Source organism: Thunnus albacares, chromosome 2 (genome assembly GCF_914725855.1).
Source record: "Thunnus albacares chromosome 2, fThuAlb1.1, whole genome shotgun sequence".
In the NCBI taxonomy this organism is placed as follows: Eukaryota; Metazoa; Chordata; class Actinopteri; order Scombriformes; family Scombridae; genus Thunnus; species Thunnus albacares.
The window spans coordinates 19,511,817-19,524,518 of NC_058107.1; the positions used below are offsets into that span (position 1 = coordinate 19,511,817).

Below are 12,702 nucleotides of genomic sequence, written 5' to 3' on the forward strand. Positions count from 1 at the left end.
GAGACCAGCGAGATTAAATTCAGAGGAAGGATGTTATATGCACATTCCAGTTTATCGATGATCTATCTGTAAATCTCTACACCTCCTGTGTGCACATTATGCTGCAAATTGGATTGTTTATTTGGCAGCTGTGTGTGAAGTGGGTGTTTGTTGTTGTGTCAAGCAGTGGCAGGCTCTCTGCTTCAATAGACCAAAACAGGAGCAGTAGATTAGAAAAAAAGCATTACTGGCAGCATTGTTTGTGACTGTGCAATATTCAGGGTAGATACGTTGTTTACAAGCTGTAGCTGTGTTGGTTGTTGAAAGAGAAGGAAACAAGACACAGCTTGTAGAAGAGGAGAATAACACTGGGCTTTGTGTGTCTGGCTTAGAGGAGGCCTGATCCTTTCCCGTCCACTGTCTGTTGGTCTGTCTGATGGTCTCAGGTTCCTTGTTAAGAGCTTAATGGAGGGACACAGACTGAGCTCAAACTTACTTTATAAACCACAGAGTTGAACGGTAAAAAAGAAGAAGGCTAAAGAAGTAAAACAGGTGTGTATAGTGTATATACTGTAGCAGGCATTTGTTTCCTACTGAGGAACTGAGCAGTATTTCTGACATGAAGAAGAAATGTTGATTCAGCAGTTTGACCATGCTGGCATTTTTTCCCTCAGGTGTCGCCTGTGGTGGATGGGGCCTCTCCTTCTTCCACTTCGTCCTTCGAGATGCTTGACATGGAGTCTGTCCCAGCTCCCTACCAAGAAGTACGGCCTCACTGGTTCTTCTGTCGACGGGCTGATGACAACACCTGCTGGCTTCCTTTCAGCAGAGAAGACTCTGATAAACTAGAGAATGCCTACATCACTGGTAAGCATGCGTATACTATATATTGCACATGGACAGTGTGTATTAATGGGTAACGAGGGTCGACATGTGACATGTAGGAAAAGAGTGAGTTCACTATAAACAGCTGGGAGAAGGATGACAAAACATTACTGTTGCCAACACTGGCTTGGTGCCCAGTAGAGCAGTTGACAGGACATGTTCACTGTTACCAGCAGTTTAACAAGTTGAAGTTCACTTTCTGGGTGGTTTCAGATGAGCTTCATTCCTGTTGATATACAGTTTTGATGTATAGATAAACTAAGTGTTGACACCCATGACATTTGTACTTACAGTTATAATTGAAAATGCAGTATTGATCATGTGAAAACTGAGAATGTCTTTTGTAAATCATTTGGTGATATTTTGGTAGTTCCACATTTTGGAAAAAGGTATATTCTCTTTCTTGCAGATAGTTAGGCAAGAAGATTGATACCACTCAGCTGTCAGTCTCATAAATATAAAGCTAAAGCAAGCAGTCGGTTAGCTTAGCTTAGCATAAATACTGGAAACAGGGAAATGGCTAGCATGGGTCTGTCCAAAATCTGCCTAGCAATACCTCTGAAGCTCATTAATCAACACGTTATATCTGGTTTGTTTAATCTTTACAAAAACCGAGGTATAAAAATTATGTTGGTAATGTGCCAGACTATTCTTGTAACATATTCATCTCCCACCCAAAGGAAAAACAACAAAGAACAGCTAATTTCAAAATCATTCAAAAGTATGACTTTCCAAAATAATCTACATAAGGTCTCCATAAACAGGCCAGTTCTTGTCTTTCTGTTTGACACTATCTCTCGAGAAAGGCTGTTTGTGCCTTTGTCCACATTCCTTTAGAGGGTATGTTCTTATTCTTATTCTTTATTTGGATTTGGATTACTTTATTTGCTCTGTTCTGTGCAATTTGGAGTTTTTTTTTAGATATTTCTCAGCAGCACATGACCAAATAACTGGGCAGTAGTCCAGGGGGTCCATTTCCAAAAACAGGTTCAGCAAACGCCGAGTCTAACCCTGAACGCTTGAGTTGATTAACTCCGAGATGGGAAACTCAAGAGTTTTCGGTTCCAGAACAGCTGGTCAGTCAGTTCAATCAACTCTTAGTATGTTCACTCCAAGTTTAAGTGTGTGCATGGTGAATGAGCTGAGGATGACATGACGCTGTGTAATATTTGAATGTGAGAACAAAAACTGCTTTTCAAAGAAATGACATCAAAGCTGTAACTTTAGATAGTCTTTGAGTAACAAATTAATATCCAACCAGGATTTTGATTCTGACATACAGTAAACCGGACTGAATGAATGAGCAAATGAAACAGTGTGTAAGAGGGAGGAGACAGAGATAAACTCTGGGTTTGTTGAAGAAATCCTGCCAGCGATCAGGTCAGCTTCACAGAGTCAGTTAACATGGTAACATATCCTGAGTTTAAGTGAGGTCTTTTTCTGGAACTGAAAACCCAAAGTTTCCCTCATCTCAGGGTTAACAAACTCAGAGTTTTCACTAAACCTGCTCTCTGGAATACACCCAGGTGTGACCGAACAACATCAATCATAACAGAAGATGGAACATATGCAGAACATTTCCTATAAATTGCAATGCCCTTTCCCATCATGGAAACTATGTTATATCAATCTTATCAGACCGAGACAATAAATTATCTAATTTGACACCCAGTAATTTGGCCTCAGTGATTTGCTCAACTGATATCCCATCTACAGATATGTCTATATTCTTCCAGGAGAGTGAACTTATCCGCCTGCAGAAGCCCAAAGTCGTAGTAACAATATAATCTGAGCACAGAATGTAGCATAAAATTTAACTTCTTTACAATTACATGTCTTATACACTCAACAACCTTCTTCCAGAATCACTGTGCATTCCCATAAACACATACCTGCTTATATTTAACACAAATATCTGGATCGTTAGGTCCAACCTGTTGTTTTGAAAATCTTTCCAGATCTTAATACTAGAGTACTATGTTGTCTTCATAGAACCTTTGCTTAAAATATAGTTTTTCAAGATATATTCATAAACCTTGTTTGTACCCGCTTATGAACGTGTGTTTACTGTGCACTAGGAGACAAGGAGGAGGAGGTAGTGGTAGCTGTTGATGGAGAGCGGTATGATGTACATGTCAAGGAGAGAAAACGCTACGCTGTGTACTGGGAGCAAGCTCCCACTGAAGTCCGCCGCTGCACCTGGTTCTACAAAGGAGATAAAGACACCAGGTTCATGCCATACCCTGAAGACTTCGGCAAAAATCTGGAGGTAGTCTGAGCCTCTACCACTGCACTGCTCATTCCCACAGCTTCTGACATCATTCTTTTTTTTACTTTGTTTGCTCCTCAATTACTCTTTTTATATATGTTGGCCTTTGATTCCTTTTCTTCCCAAATTCCAATTTTTCAGGATGCTTATATGATAGCAGTGACTCTAGACGAATGGAAGAGAAAGCTGGAGTTTCCCACAGGAGAGACGGTCATTTTACACAATCCCAAGGTAAGGCCAGCTGTTAAAATATCACTATGTACACTTTGATTAGCTACATGACAAAGCTATCACAGTTCTAGAGGGTATATATCTTTTTTATTTAAATCAGGTACATTGTTTCCTTGTCTTTTCTTCCATTTCCCTCCTCCTTTCTCAGTTGATAATGCAGTATCAGCCAATCGGTTTGCAGGATGAATGGGTCTCCTCGCCCTCTGAGCAAACTCGCCCTCGAACAGTCAAGAGGGGAGTAGACAACATCCCTGTAGAAATACCAGATGGTATGTGTGTGGGTGTACTAGTAAGAGTTATACTGGAATATAAGCCTATTTTACAATGTCAACAGTTTTGGACGTATAATAATTGTGTGTGTGTTCCCAGGTGAACCAGAAAAGGTGGACCACCTTGTCTTTATGGTCCACGGCATCGGCCCTGCATGTGACTTGCGCTTCAGATCCATCATACAGTGTGGTAAGTGTGTGTTTTTATGTGTGTAAAAGTATATATGCATGTATGTGTGTTATTTATATTTATGACTCATTGTCTTGTGTCTCTCTCCAGTGAATGACTTCAGGAGTGCTTCCCTGTCCCTCCTGGCCTCTCATTATAAGCATGCTCAGCAAGAAGGCAAAGTGGGCAGAGTCGAGTTCCTCCCAGTCAACTGGCACAGCGCTTTGCATGGGGATGCCACTGGTGTGGATGAGTAAGTATGGAGAGAGATAGAGAGTGGACAAAACAAAACTCCTCCGTCATACAGTACTATTTATGTCTCTATTATTTGCAGAAAAACGTCAAACTCTGGCTTCCCTTGCTTTATTATCTCCCTCCCTCATTCCCTACTTTCCAGGGACATCCAGAGGATCACTCTGCCAAGCATCAGCAGGCTCAGACATTTCACCAACGACACCCTGCTGGACCTGTTTTTCTATAACAGCCCCACCTACTGCCAGACCATAGTTGACACCGTAGCCTCAGAGATCAACAGACTGCACGCTCTCTTTAAACAGAGACACCCAGAGTTCGCTGGGGCAATTTCAGTCGTGGGACATAGCCTGGGTTAGAGATGCGCAAACACAAAAGCTCAGACACACAGTCACAAACAAGTGGAACATTCAAATGCAGAATTTCAACTCCTTTCCTTTGTCTCTCCTTCCTCAGGTTCGCTGATCTTGTTTGACATGCTGACTAATCAGAGGACTGGTTTAGAATCCACCAGAGACGGGGTACGCTAGCATTCATAGTAAAAGATAACTTCATTAATGAACTGATCAAAAGGAGTGCATATTTTGCAACATGTAGAATAAAAAAATCTCCCTCCCACTCTGTTGCTCCCTGGGTTTAAGGTGCTCTCTGATGAGCCCTGCCGTCTGAACCGTGACACGCTGGAGCAGACGCTGACCAGACTGGGCCTACAGCAATACCTGTCTACACTACAAGCAGAAAACCTAGACCTGGAATCACTGGTAATACATGCAAACACACACACAACACACATACAAATACAAATATAATGCATAGTGAAAAACTTGTGGTTCTCTTCTTTTAGGCTCTTTGCCAAGACAGTGATCTCAAAGATTTAGGAATTCCTCTCGGACCTCGGAAGAAGATCCTGAACTACGTCAGGAGGAAATGGCTTCCAGAGGTCAGACACAACTCTCTTTTTTTTAATTGTGTTTGGAATTTCCTTTGGAAAATATATGGTCTAGCTCTTTAAAGCGACCATCAGACCCATTTTACATGCCCACTTTGTGTCTGGATAAAATATATCTGGAAAGCTTGGCACTAATATGCCTCCACTGTTCATATTAAGGCAACACAATAATCTGGTTGCACTTTGAAATTTCACATGACTAGAAACATTTCTTCTTTTTCCCATAATTGTATGTTTAAGCAACTGTTGCTGTGGATTGGATGATTTATGTCTGCTATTTGATATGTTGTGTTTTTATGTTTTTTTCAATATTCCAAATGGCTTTTATTCCCTCGCCTCGTCTTACCAGGGGGCTTTGTTTTTTTTCCAAATGATAGTGGTAACCATATACTGTATCTACAGTCTGTGTACCATTATTAAAAAACATGTATACTCTCAATCTAAACAGGGTTGTAAAGCAATGCGTCTGGTACCAGGGCTGCAAGTTCAACCTCAAGATTTTTTAGCCAGTGATCACGATGGTAACCAGTCTTCAGGACTGGCGATGCAGCAGTCCCAGTTCCACAGAGCCCAGTCTGTCACCAGCGCTGTAGACTATGAATACTTCGACGTGGGCATCGGACAGGTACCACACACACACGCAGACATGGTTACTCGTGCTTGGGAGTACCAGTAGCTTAAAGCTTTAATGTATCACCTTCCTGCTTCTCTCCTCCTTCCCCCCTGCTTGCCTGGACAGACCAATGGAGGCATAGCCAAGGGACAGGTGTGTCACACATGGTGTCCCCGTTCTCTCAGGCTTTCTCCCTTGTTCTCTTTCTTCTCGCTGTGTCTAGAGTTTCTCTTCACATACAGTCTGGTCTGGTCAGGAAAAACTCAAGGCAACAGATTTATAGTCGCTATTTTATGAGCAATACGGTTTTTCGATGGCAAAGTCACATTGAGCTATAAATGAGACTACCGCATTGATCCTATGAAGTGCAACCCAATACCACACTCACTGCCTGTACTCATTCAGTCCTGCATGAGTGTTCAGCTCCTTGCTCTCTCTCCTTACCTGCTGTCATACTCCCTGGCTGTTGTCTTCATGTTATGAAAGTTGTTTTAGTGCTCAAACAACATTGAGACTCATTTTCATTTGTCTGAATGAATGTGTAGATGTCCTACTTGCCCTCCTAGAATGAAAACTGTGTCTAAATTATAAAATGTTTTAACAATAGTGCACGTGTTTCACACTCTGTTCTCTCTCCACAGGTATCTATTGATTACCCACAGTTGGCATTCCAGCCGCAGACTTTTTTTGCTTTTGGCTCTCCCATTGGAATGTTTCTGACCGTCCGTGGGCTTAAACGCATCGATCCCAACTACACCTTCCCAACCTGCAAGAGTTTTTACAACATCTATCATCCGGTGAGTAGTGGGCAGTCACGAATTTACTCTATCGGCCCACACATCACATACTCAGCCCTAAAAAGGGTTAAAACTGCAGTTTGACATTGCTCAACCCATTTTCAAACAAAGATGCATCAACAGCACAGTTCTGAGTCATGAGACAAAAACAAAAGTAGCAGTTTCACCACTTTGTGTATTTGGCACTGCTGGTTGTGTCTGACCTGTGCGCTCAACAAAAATGCACGTAGGCTAAAGAGAACAGTTAAAATGTGCGATATACACTGCACATCCTCTGTTACATGATGAAAGACGTCATCTATTAAAAGTTAGGTTTCTTGTCCCCTTTTATTGCTGTGTAGTATGACCCTGTCGCTTATCGGATAGAGCCCATGATTGTTTCAGAAGTGGACTTGGAGCCAATGCTAATCCCTCACCATAAAGGCCGCAAGAGGATGCACCTGGGTATGACTGTTTGTTATTCTCTCCTTGTCTGCGTTGAACAATATTCTGGTATGAGCTTTAGTTTAGTAGGCTTACTGATAATCCCTGTGTCTCTTTGTCTCCTAGAACTAAAGGACAGCTTGACCCGTATGAGCATGGATTTGAAGAATAACGTATTGGGATCATTGCGTACGGCGTGGCAGTCCCTTGCCAGACTACCCGTTGCTGCTTTGCCCCCAGTGGAGGAAGGAGAAACCACAATAGAGAGAAACCTTCAAGAGGCACAGGGTAGACCGAGCACTTTTATTTTACCTTTGTGTATTTGTGGATGATGTCTGCGTGCGTGAGTGTGCACAAGAGTGTTTCTAACCCTGTCTCCTCACACTCCTCTCACCCCTCTCTGCATGTCGCCATCCTCCCCTCCCCTCTTCTGGTCTGTCTGGTGGTTGCTCCTGCTTCCCTCACCCCCTTACCACTTTACCTTGAACCTCAGCCTCAGCGGCAGTCACTGCTTCTGCTAAGAGGGGAGAGAAAAGTGCTGACTTTTGGACTAAAATACTGGAGTGGCCCAGGGCCCTTCATAAGCATTACTTCCAAGGTAAGCCAGGATAGTCACTTGGCTAGAATGACTGAAGAAAATAAGTGAAATAACTCATTCTAGCGTATTACTGCTTCATTATCTCTTGGTCTTATCTTGGAGAAATCTCTGTAAACCTGCACAATTTAGTGAAAGCTTACGAGCCTGTGATAATCTGTCTTTAATTCAACCTGTTACATTCAATTTAACTGGTTTGATTCTGGAAAAGAACCCTTTTATTTCTATTATTAACACAAAAGAAACCATATGAAATACTGTCATTATTTGTAATTTTAGAAAAATGCTGCTTTACCTGCAGTATTGATAAAATCTGTTTCTCAGTGGTTTACTTCGGCACATTAGCTCCCTCACAAAGAGCAAACGTTATGTAATGTATGTCATTATTGCCGCAGGATCTGGCTACTCTTCTGCCTCTCCTTCCCTCATGCCTAACTGCACTATTACTGCTGTACTTCTAATCTTCAACTTCAGGCCTGTCCTCCCCTCTCAGGCTGTTAGGTGTGATTGGTTGAATTCATTGACTGAACATCAACTTCAGAAGCCACTCGAGTATCCAGGCCACGGTACACTCTTGTACGAGCTAAACAAACAGGACAAGATGAATAGTGGTGATCACAGTTGGGGGGGTTTTTAATGACAGCAACTGGCGTGAACTTTATCTGCAGGTAAATCATTCATCAGGAGCAGGTTACTTATAGTAACAACATGCAACTACACGTTCTGCCCTTTTCTGCACAAACTTAAGCATTTAATTGTCAGTTCATTAAATAGGGGGGGGGAGTGCAGCTGCTATCATGACAGACTGTACAGTTGCACATATTACACAATATGTTTTTGACCTTTTCCATAACGAGGAAACAGCTTTTCTTTCACAACATTTATGACCTTCATTTGTCTGCCTCACCTCCTTTTTATAGTTCTGCAAGATTCCAAACATGGTTGTCTTTAGGACATAGGGGATTGTAACTTGAGAGTAAGATTTTTATCTTATAATGTCATAATTACAAGCCAGTAAATACATTAGTAGATTGTGAGAAATGCATAACGTATAAGAAGGAAGCAACCAGCAGTTTAGGGTTTAAATCAATGTGTTCTTAACATAGCAAGAAGACTCATCATTCACTCATCATCACAAAACTGACTCACCTAACTAACATTTACTTACTGTAACACCATAATTGCACTTAAGAGTGAGTGTCTAAACATTTAACAGGTTAAAGCAAAAAAGTTGACTCCATGGTAAGTTGATATCGTGGACATCTATCCATGCTACATATGACATCAGCTGTAATCAAATCTTTAAATAACAATCAGTTACAATCCACACCTACAGTAAACAACTCCTTATCTATAAAAGCATGATTTGGTGCTATGCCATCTCACACAACAATAAACCATTTAAACCTGTTACAACCTGCTCAGATTGTTTCTTAAAATTTTTTTGTTAGAGGTGTGACTACTCTCAGACTAGTCTCTGTCTGGATAGTGTCTCATTCTTGATTATGATTCAGATTTAATCGATGTCTGCAATATGTGTCAGAATAGTCTATCACATCTAATATTGAGACCATACATGAGCAAACCATTACTGTTTTATTATCGTATCATATTATATTGTTTATTCTTACTGCATTCAGCCACTGACTCCAAAGAGGGTTTGATGAAGGACATGGGGTTGTAAAGTAGTGTGAGTTTTATCTACTTGCAGAGCAGAGATGAATATAACTGCACTGTTTTGCATTTAACCTTCTTTTTTTCCATAAACCCCTATGCTTTTGTCTTGTTTTTGGCTGCAGAAAGCAGCTACTGTCTGACCTGTTCTCATTTTATTAAAGAGGATGAGTCAAAATAGACAGCTGGTGCTGGGAATCATTATTGGTTTTGTTGTCTGTGCATGTAACGTCATCGTTTTTTTTCCCTTGTCCCTGCAGCAGTGTGTGAGGAGGCAGAGCCCTCAGTGTCCGAGGAGCAGCCAGAGCAGCCAGAGATTAAAGTGGGGATGTTGAATGGAGGACGAAGGATCGACTTTGTACTTCAGGAAAAACCCATTGAGAGCTTCAATGAATACCTGTTTGCTATCCAGTCTCATCTGTGTTACTGGTGAGTGCTACACATCTGTTCAGAGGAGGTTTTAAACAGACTGATTTTCATTTTAACTTGAATAAATATTGTCCTCTCCTCTCGATCTGTCTTCCAGGGAATCTGAGGATACAGCTCTGCTGCTGCTGAAGGAGATCTATGACAAGCTGGGCGTGGCCTTTGAACAGCCACAACAGTAATCAAAGTTTTGTGACTGTAAACTCGCTTTTTAACACAACAATAAAAGTGAGAAAATGAAGGACAGCTGACAGAGCCAGAGGCTGCACAATCCTCTTCCAGAATGCCTTACCGTCTGAGTGTTACCTGACCACACCGCCCTCTCCTCCTCCAGCAGTCGAGCCTGTTTGGCTGCAGTCAGGTGATCTTGGTTCAGATATGTCAGTCATCATTCATCTGAGGTATCAGTGGCTTCTTGGTGTTGCCAAAACTCCTACTACAGGACTGGGTCCACATTAACATGACTGTCATGCTTCTTGTTGCACTTTTCTGTCTTTTTGAATGATTCTTTATTTTACTTTACTTTGCACTTTCACTCTCCAACAGTTATTGACATATCATGTGTACAGCTGCAGCTGCATAATGTGGAAAAAAATAGTTTGAAAAAAACAAACAGGTTGTCTAATTAGGAAATCAAACTGGAATTTATTATGCATTTCCCAAAACAGGAAGTGTCATAAAGTCTAGTAATTGCTGCAGCAGTTTACACTTTTCAGAAAATTAAAAAAAATCCCTGATATAATTAAAATAGTAGATGATTATATATATTGCTATATTGCTTATTGCCCCGCCTTATGTACAGCCTGCTCTTATGTTTGTTCAACAGAGGTCTCTTGACGAAGGAAGCTTTCCCTTAGGCTTATATTAGATCTTACCTTTATAAATGTCCTTTAATCAGGTCAGGTGGTTTCTTTTGGGCAACTATAAGATGTTTTGTGTCTAATTAGTAAAAATGAAGGTTAATATTTTGTCTGTTACGAGTTTCCTGGCAGCTACATTCTTTCTGACAAAATTAAGGCCACTTGAAACCCGAAGCTGCTGCTGCTTCAACATGTGTGCAATGTAGCAATAATGTTGAAGTCGCACCTTTTTCACCTGAATCATGTATTTCAGTTCGATTACATTTACACATTAATCTGAAAGAAGTAAACCTGAAGAAGAATTGAAATGAAGGACAGAAACGCAGGAGCTTGAAAGGACACTGAGTGTGTGTGTGTGTGTGTGTGTGTGTGTGTGCGTGTGTGTGCGTGTGAGTATATAACAGTGTGCAAACTAAACAGCAAGGCCAGTAACACTTTCTCCCCGCAGGTCCAGGTGCCATTCCTCTTTTACCACTATCTTCTTTCCCCTCTTTTGCCATTAACCCACATTTGATCTGGCTGTAAGTTCATAACAGTGGTACATTTTTTATTCAAATTAATTCCAAGACAGACTGACATTTCACATAGACATCTCCACTTTTGAAAAATCTTAAGGGCCAAATCATGTTTCTCTCCTCTGTTCCTTTGTATCAAGATATTACAAAATTATCTTTTCTGTCTGTATCGCACGCATGTCTTTGTTATGTTAGAGCTGAGTTTCTCAACATCTTCTGTTCTTGACCCAGTTTTTAGGTCCCAGTATTTTCATAATTTCATAAATGGACCCAGCAATAAGAGAGTTGTCACATTGTCATATTAACTTGACTTGAAGAGCATGATAAATAGATTATATAGAAATATGTGTTTCAAAGCTAATCAATTTATTTTATACAAAATATCTAACAAATATGAATATGAAACCTAATATATGAATCAGTATTATAAATATCCCCAGTCTGCACCTTCACCTTCAACCAAAGTTGAGAAACTCTGTTAAACCGAAGTAACTTTTGAACTGACTCATATGTTATGCACTGTCAGAGCGTCATAGCCCCCAGCTCTGAAGCTTTGAATGACCTGCATCTCAGCCGGGGGTGTAACATCCGCACAATTAATGAATGAGCCTGAATGGGGTTGTTCATTTTTCCTCTCTAGAAATGCACTGAACACTAAATGATCATGTTGGAGTTTACTAGGACATTGCCATCTCCACAGTTTATGTAATTTTTAGTGTCTACACAGATCTAAAAAACTTTGTGGTTTCTTCCGTACTCCTTACCATAATGCTCTTGATGCTAATATGTTGATACACACCAAAAAAAAAACCCAGTTGTTCTCCTTTATAATTACATACCCTATTAATATGGTTACATGTTGTGTGTGCCATAATAAAACATTACAAATGTCTTGTTGTATTGTTTGGATTTCATAAAGGAACCTGATGCTGATATAGGACCAATATAAAAGAAAAACCAACAGAACCATAGCACATTGAGCCTCTTCAAAATCAAATGTGATGAATTACATTATGAAGTAATGGTCCCTCATGATGATATAAGGCAATATTACTTGTGGGCCACTTCTCTTTTTCTTTTTTTAAACTTTAATTATAAAATGGAACTTACGACAGTTACAAGGTAATGTATGATCGAGGTAGTGCACAGATCATAACAACAAAGATCACATTGCAAACAACAATATAAAATAAAATAAATTACAAATCAAATTCAATTCAATACATGAGGCTCTGGTTTTCACAGCTTTAGAGTTTGTGTGTAATATTTTAGTATCCAGGTAGGATTTTACATGAAGACAGTAAAGCTGAGTTTTCATTTTGCAAATTTGCTGGCATGTATATGGAATTTTTATAGTTAAGAAATAAGTAATAACGTACATTTTCTTGACAGGCATTTCATGAGCAAAACCAAATAAAATAAGTTAAATTTTGAATTTGAGTATCTAATTTTCTGTTTAAAAACCAAAAAGTTTGACTAAAGGTACAGTCCCAAAAAAGATGAATTATCATTCCATCTGTGTGGTGACAGAAGGAACAAAGAGGGTCAACATTTAACCTGTATTTTACAATAACTGAACTAACTGGACAACACCTGTGCAATATTTTCACAGCTCTTGCACCTTATTTGAAACCAAAAAAAATCCTGGGTACATTTTTTCCAGTTTATATCAATATACAGATTATTTCAAAAAAATTCAGAAGCAGGTTTACTAATTATGCCCCTCTGAATTATATTCCTTATACATTTATTATTAGTTTTTATACTCAGAAAAGGATGGTAGAGGAGTTTAATGG

The 12,702-nt window shown here is 40.1% G+C and overlaps 1 protein-coding gene across 2 annotated transcripts in view; it reads left to right on the forward strand.

Moving 5' to 3' along the window:
- The window catches only part of ddhd2 (DDHD domain containing 2), a 15,496-nt gene extending 3,700 nt beyond the window's left edge, over window positions 1-11,796 (forward strand). The window contains exons 3-19 of one of the 2 annotated variants that reach the window (XM_044370656.1): window positions 654-846; window positions 2,943-3,133; window positions 3,275-3,364; window positions 3,513-3,633; window positions 3,734-3,823; window positions 3,914-4,055; window positions 4,200-4,408; window positions 4,511-4,575; window positions 4,696-4,815; window positions 4,899-4,994; window positions 5,452-5,628; window positions 6,258-6,413; window positions 6,755-6,857; window positions 6,963-7,124; window positions 7,330-7,434; window positions 9,366-9,534; window positions 9,632-11,796. In XM_044370656.1, coding sequence (XP_044226591.1) covers window positions 654-846; window positions 2,943-3,133; window positions 3,275-3,364; window positions 3,513-3,633; window positions 3,734-3,823; window positions 3,914-4,055; window positions 4,200-4,408; window positions 4,511-4,575; window positions 4,696-4,815; window positions 4,899-4,994; window positions 5,452-5,628; window positions 6,258-6,413; window positions 6,755-6,857; window positions 6,963-7,124; window positions 7,330-7,434; window positions 9,366-9,534; window positions 9,632-9,713 — 2,271 coding nt within the window. In that variant the 3' untranslated portion in view covers window positions 9,714-11,796. The remainder of the gene's footprint in view (window positions 1-653; window positions 847-2,942; window positions 3,134-3,274; window positions 3,365-3,512; window positions 3,634-3,733; window positions 3,824-3,913; window positions 4,056-4,199; window positions 4,409-4,510; window positions 4,576-4,695; window positions 4,816-4,898; window positions 4,995-5,451; window positions 5,629-6,257; window positions 6,414-6,754; window positions 6,858-6,962; window positions 7,125-7,329; window positions 7,435-9,365; window positions 9,535-9,631) is intronic. The other variant, XM_044370665.1, reaches the window with a different exon arrangement.
- The last annotated feature ends 906 nt before the right edge of the window (window positions 11,797-12,702 follow it).